Source organism: Chenopodium album, chromosome 21 (genome assembly GCF_948465745.1).
Source record: "Chenopodium album chromosome 21, dcCheAlbu1.1, whole genome shotgun sequence".
Taxonomy (NCBI): domain Eukaryota; kingdom Viridiplantae; phylum Streptophyta; class Magnoliopsida; order Caryophyllales; family Amaranthaceae; genus Chenopodium; species Chenopodium album.
The window spans coordinates 6,398,284-6,421,453 of NC_137854.1; the positions used below are offsets into that span (position 1 = coordinate 6,398,284).

A 23,170-nucleotide genomic window follows, 5' to 3' on the forward strand; every position below is an offset into this window, starting at 1 on the left:
AAAGTAGTACACAAACATGGACTACACAAACATAGTAAAGAGAATTGCGAATGTAATTTAGAAACGAAGGGAGTATAAATTGAGACGGAAGGTGTAGTTACTAGTTAGTACGGAGTAGTTTATTACCCTATGAAGACAAACGGCAGTAGTCAAATTTCCTATTTCCGTCAACCAATCAACCGTTATTACATGTACAGAGCAAAGTCTAGATATGTTCTTCGATCTTTGTCTTATTGCAGTTGTTTAGTTTATACAAACAAAAACACTCAAAACCCAGAAATAACCTTGATTTTATGGGTGTAATTCCGCCATGGTCGGACCTTCCTCAAGAACTCTTATCCGCCATTGCTGATTTCTTAATCACAAACCCAATTGACATCTTAAGCTTCAGAAGCGTCTGCAAATCATGGTGTTCTTCTTCCTCATTTTCTTCACCCACTCTCTCTCCTCCCCTGCCTCTCACCACCCCTTCTCCCCCCTACTCTCTTCGCCAAAGCTCTTACTGTCTCAATCCCGATTTTTCAGTTTTATCTGTCACTATTATCTACGCTCTTCGTCCTCCTCCAATTGATGAAGATTTTCCATCTTGGATGCCTAGGGTTTGGGTTCTTTTTCTCGATCAATCTGTTCCTGGAAAGGTCAGTATTCGACAACCCTTTTCTAAGAATTCTTACTCTTTACCAATCAATTTTCCTCGAACCCTTAATTTTCTTGATTCCCATGCTTCTGAATTGGGTCGATTTTATAATTTTAGTTATCTTTCTAAAAAGGGTTGTAATCTGATTCAAGACAGTTTTCGGGTAGTTCATAAAGTGATTTTATTCTCAGATTGTAATGGGTTGGTTGTTGCTGTTGTTCTTTCTGAGGAGGGGAAATTAGGGTTGTTTAGGTTAGGTTCAGGGGTTAAGGTTGAGGATGTGGGTGTGCAGACACAATGGGAGATTATACATGATGGTAAAGGTTTTCGATTTGATGACATTGTCGAATTTAAGGGCCGGGTTTTAGGTATTGATCGTAGAGGGCGGGTGTATGATATTGTGATAGGTAAGGGTTCTTCTACTAAGTTGAATGTTGTTGTTCCTCCCATTGCTGGTGGTGGTGGAAGGCGGAAACGTGTTGTGGAATCGTTGGGGCGCTTGCATTTAGTTGTTCGTTGTACTATTCGTGGGGAGAATGATGGTTTGTTTAAGGTTTTTGAGCTCAATGAGGGTACCAAGAAATGGGTTGAGGTTAAAAGTATTGGTGATCAGACTTTTTTCTTTGGTACTGAATTTTCCTTTTCCGCGCCAGCTGAATTACTCCATGGATCCTATGGGAAAAATTGCATCCTCTTTAAAGAAAATAGTTTCGTGAATTATAGTAGTGGTTATGATGATAACTCTGAAATGTTTAGGAAATCAGAATCCAGTAAACTTCGTATTGGAGTATGGCATTTGGAAGATGGTTCTCATATAAGTTTAATTGGATCACACCCTGGCTATTCTAATCTATTATGGCCGCCTCCATCTTGGATTTGGAAGAAAGACAAGTATGTTTTCAGTCATGGTTTGATTGGTTTCTGTTTCTTACTTTTTTTTTTGACGGGAAGTTTCTGTTTCTTACTATGATAAACTGTTTTTTGATTTATTCTTCTATTACATTCTTGTTGAAGTACTGACTAGAATTGCTTCTGGAGTACCTTCTACTCTTCATCGGGAAGATAGGAACTGGTTTTTATCTTTGAAACGTGTTTAGTTTCTGGTTTTTGAGTTGTAGATTGCCCTTTGATTGGTTAGTCATCAATAACTTTCAAGTAGTTAGTAAGTGTTGCCATTTGGTTAAAGAGACCCTTCCTAGATGGTATACGCCCACCATGGTTGTTATTAATTAGAAATTTGGATATTTTCTATGTGAGCATGTCGCACAGGAGCTGAGAATTAATGTCAAGTACGAGCCTTCTAATATTTGTCTCTCTAGTGAGACGGGGATCAATGAAAGCATAGCCTAACTATTTTAATTGAACTGGAGAATCATATTATTTGACATACTAAGTTCCTCAAATCAAGTTTCTCTTTTCTGTATTCCTTTCAAAAGTTTCAATTATCCTGAAAAGGCATATGAATTATCAAATTTATAGAAACGATGTTGCATCTACAAAGGAATGACAACAGTACATTTGAAATCTTGTTCTTTAGAGTAATATATTGCTTTATATGAAGACCTCATTTCACTGAAACTAGTTGATAACTAGAGTAGGTTGCTGGATGATGTTGACTAATTTTTCTCTTTTACTGTCAGGTCTGAGCGTCTTGGGAACCTCTTAACTGCACTTGATAAATTGCAATCAAGGATTCCGGGTGGTGATAAGGTTCTTCTTCACTTTTACCTTCCTCCCCCCATTTTTTATCATAGTTTGGTGTATTACAAAGTATCTTGTAGATGTTAGTTGAGTGCTTATAAAAGTAGTAGTACAGATTGGCGAATTAAGATTAAGAAGAAGAGGAAGAGATGTATTCTTTGATAATCGATACAGGATAATTATGAAGAATAGATGTTATAACTGCTCTAGTTTGTCACCTCTAACCTGCAACAGATTTTTTCCAACTCCCAAATCACTTAAATTGTGTTACCAGGTTTATTAGCACAAAAGACTGAACATTGTTTACTATTGACTTTTGTGAAGCTGATAATAACATTATTTAGCATGTGTTCATCTATGTGTTTTTTCATGAACAATTGCTAGCTACTGAGATTTCTGTCTCCTGTTCGGAAGCTATGTGGGAATAGATTAGCAAGCTGTAATGTTTTAGAATTTAACTTCTAATGCAGGTTTAGTTGCTAGACCTAGATTGTGCTCTGTATTTCTTTGGACGATGGATTGAATTCTTTTGGGGAAAGGAAAAACACCTATTCTCACAGCCACCCCTAAATGATAATAATAAGTCTCATAATTGCTCTAAAATGGCACTCTATTACTTCCTCCTTTTTCTTTCTTTTTTTCTTAATCGCAGCGTTGGGGATTCCGCGATTAAATAAAATGTCACTATTTTTTAGTTCATAAATGCATTTTTTTTGTTGTTGACTAAGACTTTAGTCCAGACTTTGTGAATTGACCACTAGTTATTGTCATTGACTGCCACATGCAAATCACATGCCTTCATCAAAACCCTAGATTGTCTTTCCTTTTTCTTCATAACCACCATCCCACCATCAACCTGCCATTTTCCGGCTTGGGTGGTGACCTTTAAAATGGGTCTGAGGAGGACAGAGATTGAGGCATAGAAGGAGAGAAGAGGGTGTAGTAGATTAAGGCGAGGGGCTATAGGGGTGGCGTCTGTTCCTATGTTCGTGCCTGCAAGGAGGAGAGATAAAGAGGTACAAGAAGGAGATATGCAAGACGCAAGGTTTTATATCAACGGGGTGGAGTTGGAGGCAGCAACGGTAATTTGAAGTAGATAGTAAAGTGCAAGTGGTGGTGAGGTGGTGGAATGGTGGTTGAGAAGGAAAAAGAGAGAAAATAAAGGCTATGAATGAAGGCATGTGCTTTGTTTATGGTGTTCAATGCCGGAAAGTGGTGGCCAGCTTTTGGAATCCAGCTGAACGTCTCGGTCAATAACAAAAAACACATTAAAATTTAAGATCCGAATTGCTACCTTTTCAAAGTAAAAATGGTCCTTTCTCAAAAAAAAAAAAAAAAAAAAAGAAGAAGAAGAAGAAGGGAAAAAAAAAAAAGAAAAAAGTGACTACTTTGACAAATTTGCAACTATCTTTAAGAGCTCATCTGTGTTTTCCATGTGGAATTGCCTTTTTCATATTTTAAGTACCTTGAGATGGGAAATTTATCTTCTTACCGTATTCGAAATTTATATTTAACTTATTTACACTTAAAAATATACTTCTAGTATCAAAAGTTTAAAAGCCTTTTAGTTTAGAGGTTTTGATACCTTGATTTTGTTGCTACTATAGCGATGTACAACCCATTTTATATTATGATGTTGCCTGTTAGGCAGTATCAGTAGCATGCAACAGGTGCTAATATTGAAATGATTGGGCAATTTATAAATTTAACCCTTTGTAGTCTTGGTGTACTTTCAGATATTTGGCATTAGGATTCCATATTTCCCCTCAGTTCTTAAGTATCATATTTTCCTTTTTGTTAAGTCACAAAACTTCTCGTTTTTACTTAAAAGTAATATTTATAATCTTGATATTATATTATTTTTTGTGTGAGTTGTGTACACATCCCATATATAGTTATATACTCTCTACAAGTCCACACTTTATCTTACTTTTTTCCTGTTTACTATTCACTTTTCTTAATCTCCATGGAAATTTAAATGTGAATTATATTGAGGGATAGAGGGAGTATAAGAATTAAGAAATAAACATTTGTTTTATTTTTAGTTTTTTGCTTCCTTACTTTTTTCGGATCTATTTGTCTTCTGTGTGTGCCTTTAACAGTCCTGTCCATGTGATGTAAGAGCTAAGTATTTTTTAATTGAATTTTGACTGTGGGTTTCTAAGAAATACGATAATGCCTTATTGCCTTCATCTCTATATATTTTTGCCACTTTTGGCCTTCCTGTTCTACACTAATGTAACTTTGCAAGTGATCGTGGTTCAATGCAGGCCAAGTTCAATGAGCTCGCTTTGGTGGACCAAGTGGGTGCGCTTAAACTTATGAGAGAAGCGCTTAAATGTATGAAGGAAACTTTTAAGTTGAAGGAACTCCTGTATGGATTCAAACGATTGCAGCAACAAAAAAAATCCATCAGCCTGCATGATCAAGTAATTTCTATATCTTGCTTTTACAGTTTATAAAGTTATTCAAGTTTTGCCTGTCAGTAAAGCAGATGAGATCATTTATCAACGCTTTCTATTATATGGATTATGACCCATTTCAACCTGCTATGCTAAGGAGATTACAATGTGCATAAGAAAGAATGAAAGTTGAAAATTAAAAGAAAATTTATGTTGCTCTTACCCATTCCACATACTCTGACTGGCAATTCACTGCTCATTGTTTCTTTTCCAAATTTTTATTATTCCCGTATCCCAAATCCTGAAAACTGGATTATAAGCGCCAAAATTCGCAAACGTATATGGCATGTTTATCATACATGTACTCTCCAGAACAATGCTCGTGGATGGTAATGAATGATAAAATTGTTATCTTAATGGTGCATTTGACTGAGATTTGGTGGCATCATATTAGTGGTTTCGTGTTTTATGGTGGTTGGTGGTGAATTGGTAATGGAGGGAGAAACAAGAGGCAGGGCTAACTGTATGCCAGTGGTTTCGTGTTTAATGGTGGTGGGTGGTGAATTGGTGAAGGAGGGAGATACAAGAGGCAGGGCTAACTGTTAATGATTTGGAGACAACAATTTGCTGGTGGATGGTGTAGCAGGTAGAATTAACTTTTCAAATTAGAATAGCAGCCAACAAAAAGACCGAAGGAAAATTGATAACTCAACCAGAAGTCCATTCTCTTACATCTACTTGTCTGGTTAATCATGTCTTACATTGGTTTGATTGTTTGAACATGAGTGAGTGCCTTACTGTGCAGGAAGGAACATCCACACTTGCAACTGAGGAAAGTCCTGCGTCTGCTGATTCTGAGCTCGATTGGTTTTCTGTAGAAACAAATTTCAATGCTTGTATCCTTCAGTTTGAAGAAAACACTAGTAGTCTGGAGGATGCCATCAATAAAAAAAAGTATTGTGCGCCAGCTGAATAGTATACTGGTTACCTTAGCAAATTGGTTTTATTCACCAGGATAAATTGCTGTGATGTCTATATTTCCTGTAAGTTTTGTCTCTTGTAGATTAACTGGGAGGTGCCTTTTGTAACAATTGCAGGTAGGAAAGATTTAAGTTGTGGCAACCTCCATACTCATGTAGCTTACCCCATCTTTTGGATTAAGGCTTCGATTGTTGTTGTAACCTTCATCATACTACTAGTTTTTATTCAGGTTTATATGATAAACATGGATTAGTGTATCTGGTTGTAAGAATAATTGCTTTTGTCTTTATGTTAAGTGTTGAATGTCATGTGAACTAGAATTGCAATAATCTTACATGATTCTTTCAAAAATGTGATTCTCTCTCATTGAAGCTATTTTACCTATCAGCCATGGAAATGAGATATGAAGATATGTATACTTCCAATGTTTCCATTTGTGATCTCTTGTTAAAAATTTAAAATCATGTGTAATGCTTTTTTTTTTTTCTTCATGTTTGTCATTGCACTGCTTTGATTGTAAATACGTTTGTTATTGATAAGTAAAAGGAATATTTGTTAAAAAAAAATTAAAATATAAATTGACACTAATGACATTCTTAATTTTTTTTTTAAAAAAAAAAAAACAAAAACCTACTTATTTGCTAAACAAAAGTTCCCTCAAAAAAAAAAAAAAAAAAAAAAAAAAAAAAAAAAAAAAAGAAGTTATACCTATAATTAATTTTGAATCATCTTGTAGTTAGAGATATTCCCTCCATTTTTTTTGGTCAGACCTTGTTTCAACTTTACTATTCTTGTTTATACAAGGGTTGACAAAAATATACAATAATTTTGAATAGACAATGGCCTCTTGACCTTAATTTTATATTGGGTAATATTAAATCATATACATAGTAGTTTACTTATAGTAAAAATAAATACCGTCGTTACATTTGTTCGGTCAATGGTCAACCAGACAATATTCCGTATTTCTGTGACTGTTGCATAACATTATTGCATTAGACATGCTTTCTTAGCTAAGAATACAATAAAAACATACAATCAAGTTATCTATCAATCAATAACCTATACTAAAAGCGAACTTAAAAAGACACTTGTCACAATGTCATTAACAATTTTCCCGCCCATTTTACTTTCCGTTTTTACGAAGATTCTGTAAGGAAATCATTTTATAATAATGAAAAATATCATTCTTCCAGTTAAAATTCTTAACAATAATAACTCTTTAAAAAATTAATAACAACCGTGCATTGCACGGGATTTAAACTAGTTCAAAATAAAAATGAATTGAAGATAGTTTAATTTTAGCAAAAAGAGCAAAGTTAGTAAATAGTAATAGTGGTTTTGTGTCCAAAATAGAAAGTATTATAAATATTTTGGATCAGCAAAACTACACAATAATTTTGAATATTAGACCCTGCATTCTTCACCTTAACTTTATACTCGATAATCTTTGATCAAATATGTAGTAGTTTAATTGTAGTAGAAATAAATATTGTCATTATTATCGTTCAAATTTGTTTGGTTAAGAGTCAACCAGACAATATCCCGTATTTCTGTAACCGTTGTGTGCGTTATTGTATATCATTAATGCATTAGATATGCTTTTCTTAGCCATAATACAATAAAAACATACAATCAAGTTATGTCTTCATTTCAATAAAATTAAGATGAAGATAGTTTAAGTTTAGCAAAAGAGCATAGTAATTTAGTGTCAAAATAGATAGTAGTGTAAATATTAAGGATCGATATTCTACATGAATAATAGACCCTGCATTCTTCACCTTAACCTTATACTCGATAATCTTTGATCAAATACGTAGTAGTTTAATTGTAGTAGAAATAAATACTGTCATTATTATCGTTCAAATTTGTTTGGTTAAGAGTCAACCAGACAATATTCCGTATTTCTGTAACTGTTGTGTGCGTTATTGTTTAACATTAATGCATTAGATATGCTTTTCTTAGCATGATACAATAAAAACATACAATCAAGTTCTCTCTTCATTTTAATAAAATTAAGAAGAAGATAATTTAAGTTTAGCAAAAAGAGCATAGTTGGTAATAGTAATTTAGTGTCAAAATAGTAAGTAGTGTAAATTTTAACGATCGATATTCTACAATAATTTGACCACGCTCTCTTCACCTTAATTTATACTCGTCAATAATCAATAAAATACGTAATAGTTTGATTTCGGTTAAAATAAATACCGTAATTTAATTTATCCAGTCAGCGGTCAACCAGACAATATCCCGAATTTCTGCGACCGTTGCTGGCATTATTACATAACAATTAATGCATTGGATATGCTCTTCTTAGCATAAATTGCAATAAAAACACACAATCAAGTTCTCTCTTCATCTCAATTTCAATTGCTCTAAACCTAAACCCCCAAAACCCAGAAAAAATAATAAAAAAATAATTTTTAAAAAATACAGTAAAATTGAAACAGAGTACTTGTATACTCTGTAAAATGGGTGTAATTCCGCCATGGTCAGACCTTCCTGATGGGGTTCTCTCCGACATATCTAAACGCTTAGACACAAACCCACTTGACATTTTATGCTTTCGTAGCGTATGTCATTCATGGTTGTCATCCTCTCCATTTTCTCTCTCTTCTTCGCCGCAGTCTCTGTTTTCTCCTCTGCCTCTGATCACCCCATCTCCGCCTGATCCTCTCCTTCACCGCTATGCCATTCCAAATTCCAACCCTTCTTTGTTATCCGGCACTGCTATCTTTGCTCTTCGCCCGCAATTTGATCCTGATTATACACCATCTTCAATGGCTAATGCTTGGGTTCTGTTTCTTGATCAACCTCAAATTGATAAAGTGAGTATCCGTAAACCCTTTTCGCAAAGTGCTTATTCTAGGCCTGTAAATTTTCCTGACTGTATTGATTTGTTAAAGTATCGTATTACTGAATTGGGTCGGTTTTATAATCTTACTTCTCTTCCTAAGGATAGGGGTGGTAACGTTTCGAAATCTCGTGATTGGTTTGGGGAAGTTCTTAAGGTGGTTTTGGTCTCAAATGGGGATGGTTTAACTGTTGTTGTTCTCTCCCATGATGGGAAATTGGGGTTGCTTAGGTTGGGTTTTGCGGGTAGTTTTGAGAATTTGAGTGCTGGGACTAATTGGGAGATTATACATGATGGTAGAGGCTTTCGCTTTGATGACATAGTCGATTTTAAGGGCCGGCTTTTAGGCATTGACCGTTGGGGACGGATGTATGAAATTGAAATTGGTTGCTCTAGGGACTCATCGAAGATGAGTGCTGTTATTCCACCTATTGCTGGAGGGGGTGGAAGGCGGAAACGTGTTGTGGAATCGATTGGGAGATTGTATCTAGTTATTCGGTGTAATGTTCGTGGGGAAAATCATGGTTTGTTGAAAGTCTATGAGCTAAATGAGGGTAAAAAGAAATGGGTTGAGGTTAAAAGGATTGGTGATCAGACTTTTTTCTTTGGTACTGAATTTTCCTTTTCCGTGCCTGCTGAGTTGCTACATGGTTCCCATGGGAAAAATTGCATCCTTTTTAATGAGCAAAGTTTTAGGAATTATAGTGGAATTGATGATGACCGCGCCTTGCCTAGGTTTAAACAACATGAACTTCATGTTGGTGTATGGAATTTGGAAGATGCTGCTGATTTCAGTGCTATTGGATCACACCCTGGTTATTCTAATATACTGTGGCCGCCCCCGGCTTGGATCTGGCCGAATCACAAGTACGTTTTTCATTGCATTTGTTTGTGATTTGTTAAGAACTGCTTAAGATGATGCTCTATATATTTGATGTATGTTAACTAACATAAAAAAGTCCTGCTTTATCATTGAAATTGATATAGGATAAAGCCCTTTATTTTTCTCTTAGATAAAGTTATGGATTAGAGAAAGAATTCAATCTTTAGCATGATTGCATGAGAGAAATTGCCAAAGCTCTGAAGAAGCTAATGTACACATTCATTTGCTTTTAAGGGGCAACTTTGATTTTGGTTTGAATATCTTAATTTGAAGAGATAACTTAAATTTCTTTTTTCATATTTTTAGCTTTGCTGTAAGTAAGTGCATTAGCTTTCATAGTGTGACTTAGACAAGTACATATTGTGTATAATGGGAGGCGGCTGGTGCCCTTGTGTTTGACTTAAAAAGGCTGGTTTTTTTGAGGCATTTCTAGGATTCAATGGGGGAAATGCTGCCATGATTGTTGGGCTTTCCTGTCATGACATATCTCACTTCTTGTGACTTGCCTTAGAAAGGGGACTATTACTTCATTCAAAATCACTTCATGATTCATTTCTGTATTTCATCATTTCCCAGTGTACTCACATTTTAAGAAGTATCCTCATCCTGTCATCCCTAGCAGCAAGTTGTGGGCTTGCATACATTTGTTTCGCAATACCCTAGCTCATTGTTTCCTTTAGGTCCTGTTTAATTCAATGTAAAATGTTTTCATGGAAAATAATTTTCCCATTTTTCTTTGTTTGGTTTGCGAAGGGGTAAATAATTTTCCCAATAGTAGAAAATTGTATCCTTAATGGTGGAAAACATTTTACTTTACAAAGCAAGAGAAGCCACATTTTCCTCCCAACTCCACCTCTTTTAACTTTCCTTTCATTCATCCTCACATTTCCACTCCCATTTTTAATTTCTTTATAAATTTTCTTGTATGGATCAAACAAAGGAAAACTAATTTGCAATTATGGTTTTCCTTGAAAACCCATTTTTCATTGAAAATGTATTACATCAAACCAAACATGGCCTTAATGTTGTTCCCACAAATAGGGGATAGACAATTTATGCTTGATGGGGGCGGATGACATTCCCTTTCTTTCTGGAGGATCATACTTAATAGTTAATACAGTAGTTAATAACAAAAATTGTCTCACTACAATTAAAGAGGCATGTTTGAGGTGTTAAGGCACTAAACACAATTATAATGGGTGCAATTCCGCCATGGTCAGCCCTTTTATGCATTGAGAGAAGATTAATGGGAGAGATATTATGGAGAATATTATGTATTGGTTAATATAAGTTTTTCTATACATTTTGTAAGAGAACATCCTTTATCTTTTGCAATTCCCATATTTTAATGCAAACATTGATCTTCTTCCTCCTTAAATAGAATGGCAGACAGTGTTGACACCTTTTTTTTTTTTTTTCTTTTCAGGTCTGAGCGGATCAAAACTCTCTTAACTGAACTTAATCAATTAGACATGAGGATTCCCCAGTTTCTTGAGATATTAGAGGTGCTCCCTCCACCCCTTTTACCTCCTTTTATTCCTATGTGTGTATTATCTTGTAGATATATCTGTATTTTCATTAGTGTTATTGCTCTGATAAAAGACAAATTAAGGAAAAGAAGACATGGTTGGAAACTTGGAATGGTACAGGGTTTTCTAATAAATTAGAAGTAGAGTGAGGAAGATATTGATCTCAATCTCAAGTTGTCCTGTCCCTAATGTATGCACATGTCATACACCTTGGAGTTTTTTATTTTCAGGTTTTCAATTGGCCTTTTGAAATGGTTTCTAAAAATCTTATATCAGTCGCCTTCTCAATCTGCTTCGATATTTTCTTATGAAGTCTTCTCTATGCTTGTATATGGCCTTCAACTTTGCATGATTATGATTTATGACTGCTATCTGTGATATCTTAAATTTTGATGTAACAAATTCCGTTGTACATCATAACTTGTTTCATTGTAAATGGTGATTTTATGCCTGTCTGTTGAAGAATAGATGTCCTCATGGTATTCAAAGATATAGGCATTTAGCCAACTAGCTAACTATAGCTTACCTGATATAGATGCCGAACTAGTTTGTATATTGTAATCTCCATTAACTCGTTCATGAAACTCCTGGGGGCAAGCAGGTTGAGAAGATAAAATTATTCCTTTGGGTGACTTTAGTCTAATTAACATAAAATCATAATTGCCTTCTGAGTTCTGACCCCTTCCCCCTCCTCTCTATCTCCTTCCTCAATTCCATTGATTCTGTTCCTCACAATTGTAAGTGATACTGGTTTAATGCAGATCAAGATCAATGCACTCCATCCACAGCGAAAAACAGTTGCTTTTGAAAAGCTGGAAAAAGTTTGTCATGTGAAGAAAATGGTGTTCCAAGCCAGAAATATTGACAAATTGTTGAAGAAATTCGAAATGATTTCTGTGTTTTGGAAGCAGTACTGCAAGTCTGCTAATCTGCAGAATAGAGTAATTTCCATCTCTTACTTTTAGAAAAATGCTTCTCAATTTTTGCTGTCAGTTATTTCTCAGAACATTGCTTTATATTGATATATGACATGCCTACCAGTTGCTCAAGCCACACTTGCAGGCTTGCAGCACTCACTCTTACCCGTCTTGGTCTTGAATCAATAACTGTAACAAAAAGTTAGGAATATCCTGTTCTTAGTAGAATAATTGTTTGAACCTGCATTAACCTTCCTGTGCAGGTAGGAACATCCATCCTTGCAAATGAAGAAAGTTGTGCATCTCTTGAATCTTTCCGGATAGTTCAGAACGCGATCAAGCATAATAAGAGTAAATTTGATTTGCTTTCATTGGAAATGAAGTTTCATGCATGCATGCTTCAGCTGGAAGAAGACACAAGTGAGGCGAAGAATACCCTCAATCCAGCTCTATTTGTACTCTATTCCTGGCTTGGATGAGAACATGCACAGGGTTCATTGGTATTTTGATATCCTATTGATCTTTCGGTCTTTTCTGTTAAAATAAGAACACTTGAAGTGTCACCTTAGATTTATCTGGAAGTCAAATTTTTGAAGTATTGGTTTTTAAATGTGGCAATTTGCCGTACTATTGTGACAATTTCAGAAAACTGCAACAACTTAGTGACTGAATTTATATTTTGCATTACCTTAATTACCTATGCAATATTGAAGGTCTCATGTTACAACTTGACACAGGTAAAATTATACTAAATTCAAATTAATCATTGGACCAAAGAAAATCCAATTGATATGCTATGTCAAGTTTATTAATGTAATTTAGGCAAATATTATATTGATGATTGATTTTTCATGGTACTTGATTGTGTTTAAGATTTGTTTTTCTTTTTACTGGAGGCACCTTTGTAAGGGATTAACACATTTGCATGGGAAGAAACCAAGTATAATTAACTTAATTTTATACAAATTACAGTCTTATTGCAACCACTCTTCACAGTCTCAAAGAACAAAATCTTGAATGCTTCCAGTTGACATAATATTTACTCGAATCTCACAAAAAATGTTTTATTTGTTTATAGAAGCTGTTCTATTCGCAATGGGAATGAGATCCTGATTACGAATGGAACTACATACAAAATTTGTAGTCTAAATCTATACTCACAATCCATATGTTGGTACTAGCTCGGTCTGGATTTAGCTGTTATATCGGTTGTTCAAATTACACTACCATATACTCGTAGCACAAGAATTTTCAGAGTACTACTATTCAATTGCCTGAATGCTTGATAGCCTTGAAATTATTAACTTATGAATTCATGGACCAATCATAATTTTTGTAAATGATGTTGATCACTCCTCCATCATCTAAAAGATGACTCAGGAGACCTGCTTTCTCTGCATCCAAATAACTCAGAATCCACTTGAAGATATCTTTTCCATTTCCGAAATCTACACTGTACCTGCATCATATTGCAAGGAACATCAGTTTCAGTTCTATTCAAATGATATGATTATTTACTTCCCAAGTGAGGAAGATATGAAGTGACTGGTTGATGAATTACCATTTCACAATACAGGGGAGACAGACAGTTCTTTTAGATAAATCCACTTCTATTGGGTCGCGGCTGAAGAACTCTCTTGCTGCAGCTCTCAGCTCAGCATACACGTTATGAGGTGAGAAGAATCTAACTGATGGACTCGACTTACTACCATCACAAAGTCCGAAATGAATCAACGGATTGACCATTGGTAGAGCTATCTGAATACATAATAATAAGATGGAGAGGTCATATAACTCAGATGGATGATTATTGCTCAAACATTTCAAGACAATGAATGTAAAAGAGATTATACCTGAAGGCGGTCATCTCCTGCACTGAAAGGTTTGGTCAAAGCATAAGGAGCCCTGTGGTTGCTTCTGAGTATCCCATTCCTAATTGCATTGAGAGAATATGAACTTCCTCCAACTAAGTACTGGAAGTCGGTAACAAAGGATTTCCTCTCGATCATCCCCTCTGGATATCCTCGCCTTATCACAGCATGTATGACCATAGCATTGTAAAGATTTAGGAAGAAAGCCAGTTTCTCATCAGTTGACAGAGCAGTAAGATCCACTCTCTGAAGACTTCGGGCCATAGTCAAATATCTGCGGTTCAGAACCAGCACAAGGTAAGCATAATTCATCAATTGTGGCATACCCTGGCCTTAAATAATTCTCTCTATTTGACAGCAGAAACAAATAGAGAATGCTTTGAATACTAAGTAGTATACCTGCGGAATTCTTCACTGTTGCTGATAGCCAGATAATCAAGATGATGCCTGTCTTCAGATGCATAAGATTCGAGTATGGCAGACATGATCTTCATCAGTCTTTGGCCAATTCTAAAAGCAGATTCAGGCTCTTTGTCATCCAAGGATCCTCGAAAATTGAAGCATTTTGGAATAAATTGCTCGTGCTCAAGGAATCTGTAAACTTCATTTCCATCCTCAAAATAATTTCCTCTGCAGCAAAGGAACCTCATACAGTAAGTTCGCATACTATAACAGAGAAAAACTACTAATTCTCGACAGTGCAGGTAGCAGTCTTTGTTTACCTGGACACATGGTGTATGAAGTGCTTCCTAACAATCTCTTTTGCTATCCCAATTGCCTGAATGAGAATAAAGGTTAGATTTTAACCACTTGCAAGATATGGGATCTTTTTAAACAAATATAAAGCATTGGAAAAGAGCACCCAACAGTTTTATCTGTTAACTAATGTCCAACTAGTTCTTGATGGATAATATAAACATCCAAATCATATAATCGACATTGTTAATGTACATGAGAACTTTGTAGTTCTCATCATTGCCATGATTGATCAACATTTATAGACTTTGAAATCCTCATTACACCACCTATTAAGAATAATACTTGTAGTCAAATTTACCATTCTTCATTTGTAGTTGTAGCTGTCTCTCTGGTAGTCGGGTTAAGTTCTAAACCCATTAGTCTTCATGAGTCATATAAGGTGTATACAATTATAATCAACTCAAATATTTTAGTCATGTACATAAATCTATTGAATAGTTCTAAGTCCTGGTTGAATCTGTTACACTCTTACAGATGGAAGGTCTTTTCTTAGAGGCTTATATTAGAAAACATGTTTACCACTACTGGGTGGAATAAATTATTTCGTATTGTACTCTAATTGGTTAAAAGCTATGTAACTTGGATTTAGGTGCTCATGTCCAACACGAGTAAGTGTCCAAGTGTCTACTCAGCTATTATACACAAAAAAAAAAAAAAAAAATAAATAAATAAATAAATTATGATTTTGATCTATAATGAAGTGCCCTGGTATTTTACCTAGTTCGAGTGATGAAGGTCCATCACATGTATACTTGAGGTAAAATTAAGAGTTTGAATAACATTGTTTAAAAGGTGAAACACCCAAAAGCAACAAGAGGTATGTCCCATAATCTTTGGGACTTGTATTAGATGGGTGAGGCGTTGGTTGCAATTATCTTCCTCTAACCTACCAGTCTACCACAACCCACAAGCTCTCATCATTTTCTTCCATCACATCCCTTGGTAGATGCCATCGTTATCTTTGTCACACCACAAAAGTAGACTTTGTAACACAAAAAATCATAATCTAAAATCTTAATTTGTGCAACTTATTAAAAACGCAGTAGAAATTTCAAAAAGTAGACCAAGTGCTAACAAGAAAAGTTAGCTGCTAATCAACCCTTAATTAGTGGACATTATCCAAACAAAATTAAGAGACTAAGTCATAAGTAAAGTGGAAAGACAACAATCTTAGCACAAGTTAGCACCACAAATAGATAAGTGAAAAAGGTTATAAAGTAACAAGCGTGTAACAATTAACTAACAAGTCAACTAATTATATAACATCATCCTCTTTGTCATACTAATTGGAAAAGATTTCAAGTACCAAGGATTAAACAATCCTTGTTCGCTATTTATGACTCTGTAACACTTGGGCTTTTCTAATACAGTATTATTAACAACTAATTAATTGTATGTACAAATGGAGCATCAATCTTAATCATGATACACAAAAACAGTGAAACAGATCTCAATGATTTTTTATTTTTTTTTATGACCAAAGTCCAAATGGACCACCAATTTAAACCATAAAGTTGAATAATTCACGAAAAGATCATGAATTTTGCAAAGTTCTACCAAATTCTACCAAATACTCCCTTATATTCATTTGACATCCTCAAATCGAGGTTACAAATTTATAGGTCAACATTTGACCAATTGTAACATAATCCGTATGTAGCACCTATCTACAAACTACTCGGTATAAATCATTTTTAAAAATGAACCAACAAGTTTATCCAAAAAAAAAAACATAGTCAAATTATACATTAATTATATAGTTTTTTTATAACCATCATTTGAGAATGTCAATCCAAGACATAGAAAGTACTTAAAACTAATAATACTAATTCAAGTTTTCTCTCCTAGTACTTATGATGTTTGGATAAAATTTTCTAACAAGAAAATGAGATCCACGTTACAAGTAAACATAGTCTAGCTTACAACCAAGCATGAAGCACCCCTTACCCTTAACATATTTCAATATTTCATTTTTAAAATGTACTCCGTATCAAATCTAAATCAATCTCACTGTACTGCAACTTATGCTCACGTACAATTTATGTTATATTTCGTATTGGTCTAAGGGAAATTTAAATTTCTGCCTATACAATTAGCAAAAGCTCAATTAATCTCACAATAAATTATCGTAAGAAATATCCAACACGAAAATGTGCTATGGAATGAAAGGAGTGGCAGAATAGTACCTCAGTACGTGAGGTGCCCAAGTGGTGTACGATAACATCTAGTAACTCGGTACCAGTAAAACAATTCTTGACAAGCCTCATCCGAATCAACCGGTCCTGAATAGGTAATCTGAGCCGTAAAAGCTTAACTATCTCACCCATCTCATCCATCCGTTCCTCCTCCGGTTCATCAAACCCGTACACCGGGGGTCCAGGTGCATCATCAGGACACTTACTCCCTAGCAACTCTTTAGCCCTTTGGTCCAACAAACCGCTATTCCGTAACGAGTTTAATGCCACCAAACCACCTATTAATTTTTCATTAAAGAATATTTGTGGTACTACTGAACCGCCGGTTCGGTCTATCAGCTCCTTTTCTCGACCCGGATATACGTCTATGTTTATTTCAACGTATTTTAATTCTTTTTCTCGTAACATTTTCCTCACCGCGCCACTATCCCTGCACAAAAAATAAAAATGTTATGGTAACAAAATATTTGACTTTATATTATAATTGGAAATGTGGATTATCTTCTATATTAGCTCTAACAATTATGGTAAATCATTCACAATATCAGACTCTACATTAATTACTATAGCTAGAGGGTGTAACCCCTACACTCGCGCGTAAAATAATACCATTTCACGACTTTACTAGACTACTATTAAGGTTGTGTTACATTCAAATACGTAAAAATCGGGTGAATAGCACAGGACGATAACAGGGTTTTAGTAGTACCTGCAATTGGATTTGGAGTAAAAGGTAACTCGACCTTTAAGATTAGCCAACTCCGAACTCTCCTCATCAAGCTGTTTAGCTTGCACAACAACTTGAATACCGGACATATAAAACTCAGTTACACCACGACCTCCTTTAACGTCGTCTTCAAATGAAAGCCGTCGCGAAATAGAAGCAGAAAGACTGTTCTTGGTTTCAAGAAGATATTTTCCGATCGCCGGAACATCAACGGTAAAATTATTCTCCAAAGAAGCCTTCTTCAAAACGTCGCCGTTTAATCCCGGTGGTGCCTCCGGTCTCGGAAGATTCTCGAGAGGGTATAAAACTCCACTCCTCTCATTTTCCGGCGACGTCTTGCCGGAGTTTTCCGTCGCCGGAATCTTGTAATCAGCGGTTTCCGGCATGTTTTCCGACGAATTGGAGAGAAGTTCGTGACCCATTGAAAGATGGAGGAGAGAGAAAGAGAGGGAAATGGCGGGGATGTAGGGATTAACGGTTTGGTAGGAGAGAGAAAGGAAGAAGGTGGTTTAAATAGTGAAGTTTTAGGGAGAAAATGGCAAAAGAAGAAGAAAAAGTCAAGTGAAAATGTCAAAGATAATTAGGTAGGTGACAATTTAGTGCTAAGTCTTTAATACGATGTCAAAACTGTAATCTGAATTCTAAACTCGCAATTAACGTACGTCATTGGGCTGGACTGGGCCTATAGTATTTAAGTTATTGGAATTGTACTATTTTGTATTCTGATTTTGGAATGGTGGTTTATTGTAATTCGTGTTGTCAGCACTATCTTTATTGTCTTTGTCATTTTTTTGTTTGTGGTGGTAAACTATTAATCATGGTTTATAGCCTAGGTTAGGGTGTTATTTATTGAATAGTTCTAACCTACAATATATACAATGTAAATATGAAAAAATGATATTTGAAACACGAAATAGGATTATATTGATTACTGTTACGGAGTAAGTTTATAGGAGGCTGCCTCCATCTTCTTCCTCAATCCTAAACTACGACCCACAAATCTACATCTCCATCTTTGTCCTCAAGCTCTCCTCTCGTGAACCTCTGAACCACCGCTTTCACAGTTTCACCATCATAATTCTGGCGGCAAAGCCGCCGAATTAAATGATAAGAAATAATGGAGAAATTTATGGCATTGTTAACCCCAAAGGGTATGAATGTCATCCTCCTCCGTTGAAGTCGATTGCCATGTACAATATCACCATGGAAAATACATGCTTTTAGCTTTTCTGCTTTGCTAAAACAATTTCTCCATTAGACAATTTTAAAAATTTAACCCAATTTATTGGCTTAAATGACAGATTCACTCATTTGAGATACATAATATGTTTCTCATGTTGAGATACTTGAATTTTCTCATTTATGGGGTAAGTATGAGAAACATGTGATACCGTAGTAGTGGTGTATAGGAGTTTTGAATTCTTTAACATCATTATATATATATGACATCATTATAGACTTTATTTTCAAATCACATCACATTATTACACTTATATGACATCATTATATTTCAAAATTTCATTATTCAAAAAAAAAATATTTCAAAATTTCATGATTTCAAAATAAAGTTAAAATTCATTCTTGGTACTTTATAGACATCTTTATTGGTGTCTTATGGTTTCACACCTCCTTATATGACCCCAAGAGTCACCCCACTTATTCAGTTCATTTTTTGAAAATTTGTCAAAAATTGACCCGATATCGTGTATTAGCCTTCAATTTTGGGCAATTTTTCACTTTTTTTGACCCGAATTTTTTTTTTTGCCAAAACGCTTAACATGGACCCTAATACATCCCGAGAGTCCATTTAGGTGGGTAAAACTATCCAATATGCCTTTAAACGGTCAATTTACCTGTTTACAACTTACATTGAATTCATAAATTCAAGCCTACCACAGACATTTATGACAACATATAATGGACATATATGGTTCCAAACGACATTATATGACTCCGAGATGTATCCCCTAATATCTCAAGACTTTTCGACTTCGAGTCCCGAAACCTCCAAAATTGCTCAAAAAGTGTGGATAATAGCCTTTTATTTTGGAAATTCTTGACTTATTTTGGACCGAAAATAAAAATTGCCGAGATGTTTGCCATGAACCCTAATACCCTCTAGGAGTCCAATTGGATGGGTGGAACCATCCAATTTGCCTTTAAACGGTCAATTTACCCGTTTACAACTTGCACCTTTTTCATAAACTCAAGCTTACCACGGACATTTATGACAACATATAATGATCATATATGGTTCCAAACGGTATTATATGACCCCGGGATGTATCCCCTGGTATCTCAAGAATTTTCGACAGCGGGTCCCGAAACCTCTACAATTGCTAAAAAATCATGGATAATAGCATTCAATTTTGAAAACTTTTGACTTTTTTTGGCCCACAAATAAAAATTGCCGAGATGTTTACCATGGTTCCTAATACCCTCTTGGAGTCCAATTGAGTGGGTGGAATCATTCAATTTGCCTTTAAGCATCCAATTTACCCGTTTTTGTACAAGCCTCTTGTATTGACTATAAGTTTTCATGGGGCCTTTACGTAGCCGAATAATGGTCATATATAGGTCGAAACAATATTATATTACCTCGAGATGCATCCCGTAGTGTTCTGTGAATTTCCGACACCGGGTCCCGACACCTCCTAAATTGCTCTGATTTCGTATATATATTATATACCTTTATATTTAGCTTCCGTATAATGATTTTTTTACCCGGCGAGATTATTCATCTAAGTACTTCCATGGGTTTCCAAAGCGCCTTGGGAGTCATAAATAGTGCCCGGAACAATCTCATTCATAATCCTAATCATCATGTCTTAATAAGGCAAAGTCGACATACCCTCAAATGACAAAAATATCTTCAAGTATGCCTTGTCTTTGGGTGCACATGCCACACGCCCCTTTCACCATCTAATAACATCCCAACATTTAGGCTTTGTGACTTGTCTTAATTCCGTACGTACTTAGCATTTTTTACCATATAATAAAAATGCACCGCTAACCTCGTTTTCCAAAATATAGGTGTTTTTAGGGAATAGGGTTGGCGAATTTTAATTTAGACAATGACCTACCCCCATAAATGATTTTTTTTTTAAGGAAAAAATTCGTTTTATTTAGAAATGCTACATAGCCGTAAGGGCTACATATAAGGAGCTAAAAAATAGAAAAAAAAAACAAATGAAATTTAACATTAATTACACCGATTTGCGCGTGATTTTATCATGCATCATATTACGAAAAATATTAAATTCTTATTCATAACCCTAAGGGCTATATATAGCATTATCCTCTATTTTATAATGTGACAAAGTTGTACAATTAGTTGTATCGGTTTAATAATAGGAAAAGGATACGGCTTAATTTTTTTGACACAAAACAGAGCTTAGCCATTTATTAACTCATCAAAAGTTCAAGATCATTACAAATTACCCCATGAATTTCCGGGTAATACTCCTCTAACCAAACCCGAAACTCACTTAAAGGACTACTCAAGTTAGCTAAGCTACAGGCAACACCATTACCCATTTTTTTCACAAAAGAAAAAGAGCAAGAAATACATTGAGAAGCCAGCCTAAGGATGTCTCTTATCATATTCCCAAAGGCTTAATTAATTTCATCTAGTATTTAAATTTGTTTTCCTGGCCCGCTTCTTAAATGTTGTGCCATTTATCATATATACGAGTAAATTTTTTTTTTAAAAAAACTACATTCATGTCTTTTTATTTCCCTCTTGGAAGGCTTTGAATTATTTTAATGGTTGATAGTATATTTAACACAACTTTCCGAACCCCAACTATCCTATACAAAAAGAAAAAAAAAAAGGAATCCACCAAAGGCTATTGGCCCATTACACTATACAAATGTATGCAACGGCTGGGCAAATATAGTGAAATTTCGCATAACAATTGAATTTTTTGTGTATGAAAGGAAGTCACTTCCCTCTAAAAAAAAAAAAAAAAGAAAGGAAATCACTTGGAGAACATTGTACAAATAAATATGACACACTATCTCATTATGATTTCATTATCATTACCATCGTGACTTCTATACTTGAACACTGCAACTTTAATTTTTTATACCTATATCGATTGTTTGGTAGTTTGCTCGGTACATGGCCTACTATTAGAAGATCCTACAATTCAGTTTCAAAAATGCCAATGACTATGAATACAACCGCTTTTCCTTGACACAATTGATTGGTTTCACAAGCCTCGAAATTCCTCTAAATCTTCAATAGAAAACCGCCGCCATCAAAGTCATACAAGATTTTGTGAGATCCTAGTGAAACTCAGCATCAATTTTCAAATACATCTTATGTGTTATGATGATGTTAAAACCAAGGAAAACAAAATACTTCCTCTTACGATTGTGATGATGTTCAAACATTGTATACATTTTGGTAATATCTTCACTAACTTGAAAACTTGTCTCTACAAAGTCAATTTGGTTCAAAGAGGATTAGTATAATCATTATTGCATAACTTACACCTCAATTGTGTTTATCATATGCATTCAGATAAGAAATCACAACCTAACTAATCATTCAAAAGTTCAAAGCAACTAGAAGTAAAGAAACAATTCAAAGTATAAGATGTACATATCTATTTGGTACTTATGGCTCATAAGTATGCCTCATATAATTATAATAGTGGATTTCCCAAATAATCTATCTATATCTATATCTAGTCTAGTATTTGAAAACTATAACCAAGAAACTAAAAAAAACACATGTCCCCATCCATTAGAGCATTGCCAGCCATTAACCATTTAGGGTGGTTATTAGGTGAGAGAGTGTAAAAATATTATAAACAATTGTATAGAGAGAAAAAGAAGGAGAGATAAAACAATAACATGGTTAAAGTTGTAACCAGGTTATTGTAACATGGTTATTGAATAAATATTCAACCACCTTTTGTAAGATTCTCCACTTATTGAATAAAATTTATGGGCAACCATTGGGATACATTGGTTATAAAAGTAGTTACATGTGAGGTGAAAGATAGAGAAATGAATAAAATAGATGATAACCATAATGATTGTGGTTAACCATTGTGTATACTCTTATATTACACTTCTCTAACCATAGTGCCACATGTCATCTTACACTATTAATTTTTTATTATACCATTTTTTTAATTCTTTCATTAAAATTACACTTTAAAGTTCCAAAATTTTAATTTCTTTAATCATGTTTCCGATTACATATTATACCTTATAATGACTTACTGATATTTTCTCACTTATTATCTCTCAATACAATTTTATATGAACTTGGGCAGCTAGCGCGTGCGATGCGCGCACATAGCTAGTCAAATCTAGAAGTTCTTTCGGCTTGTTTTAAAATCACAAATTTATAACCTGTGCATTGCACAGGCCAAAAGACTAGTTTTGATATAAATATAAACTGATCAAATGAATGTCATTACATAACTTGGATTTAAGCTCAACTTGCTTAGTTACACACATTATGTAACTTTATTATCTGTGAAGCTAATGTTTTAACCCTAATTGCAAACACGTCATCCCGTGAATTAACCAACTTAAATTTCTCAATCCAACCAATTACATATGAAGTATTATCAACGGTCATGTATAGTTGGGACTAAAGCCTTCTATCATCGGCCTCCCCTCCAAAAGGCCCAAGTGCCCACCAACTAAAGTTTATTTATAAATCATCCACATCTCTATTGATCTAATTGTTC

At 34.8% G+C, this 23,170-nt stretch overlaps 3 protein-coding genes across 3 annotated transcripts; 2 read left to right on the top strand and 1 right to left on the bottom strand.

Moving 5' to 3' along the window:
- Nucleotides 1-216: 216 nt before the first annotated feature.
- On the top strand, nucleotides 217-6,340 carry LOC145601498 (F-box protein SKIP23-like). Its single transcript, XM_081657524.1, has 4 exons — nucleotides 217-1,528; nucleotides 2,278-2,347; nucleotides 4,609-4,767; nucleotides 5,546-6,340. The coding sequence occupies exons 1-4, from the start codon at nucleotides 294-296 to the stop codon at nucleotides 5,714-5,716; spliced, it is 1,635 nt and encodes a 544-aa protein (XP_081513650.1). The 5' UTR covers nucleotides 217-293; the 3' UTR covers nucleotides 5,717-6,340.
- Nucleotides 6,341-8,192: 1,852 nt separating this feature from the next.
- LOC145600250 (F-box protein SKIP23-like) lies at nucleotides 8,193-12,383 on the top strand. The gene is made up of 4 exons (XM_081656176.1): nucleotides 8,193-9,442; nucleotides 10,885-10,963; nucleotides 11,749-11,928; nucleotides 12,168-12,383. The coding sequence occupies exons 1-4, from the start codon at nucleotides 8,193-8,195 to the stop codon at nucleotides 12,381-12,383; spliced, it is 1,725 nt and encodes a 574-aa protein (XP_081512302.1).
- Nucleotides 12,384-13,030: 647 nt separating this feature from the next.
- LOC145602987 (uncharacterized) lies at nucleotides 13,031-17,905 on the bottom strand. Its single transcript, XM_081659121.1, has 7 exons — nucleotides 17,439-17,905; nucleotides 16,721-17,159; nucleotides 14,498-14,553; nucleotides 14,175-14,405; nucleotides 13,758-14,049; nucleotides 13,466-13,662; nucleotides 13,031-13,363 (listed from the first exon to the last, which is right to left on the bottom strand). Exons 1-7 carry the CDS (start codon nucleotides 17,876-17,878, stop codon nucleotides 13,210-13,212), a joined length of 1,809 nt encoding a protein of 602 aa, XP_081515247.1. The 5' UTR covers nucleotides 17,879-17,905; the 3' UTR covers nucleotides 13,031-13,209.
- Between the last annotated feature and the right edge of the window lie 5,265 nt (nucleotides 17,906-23,170).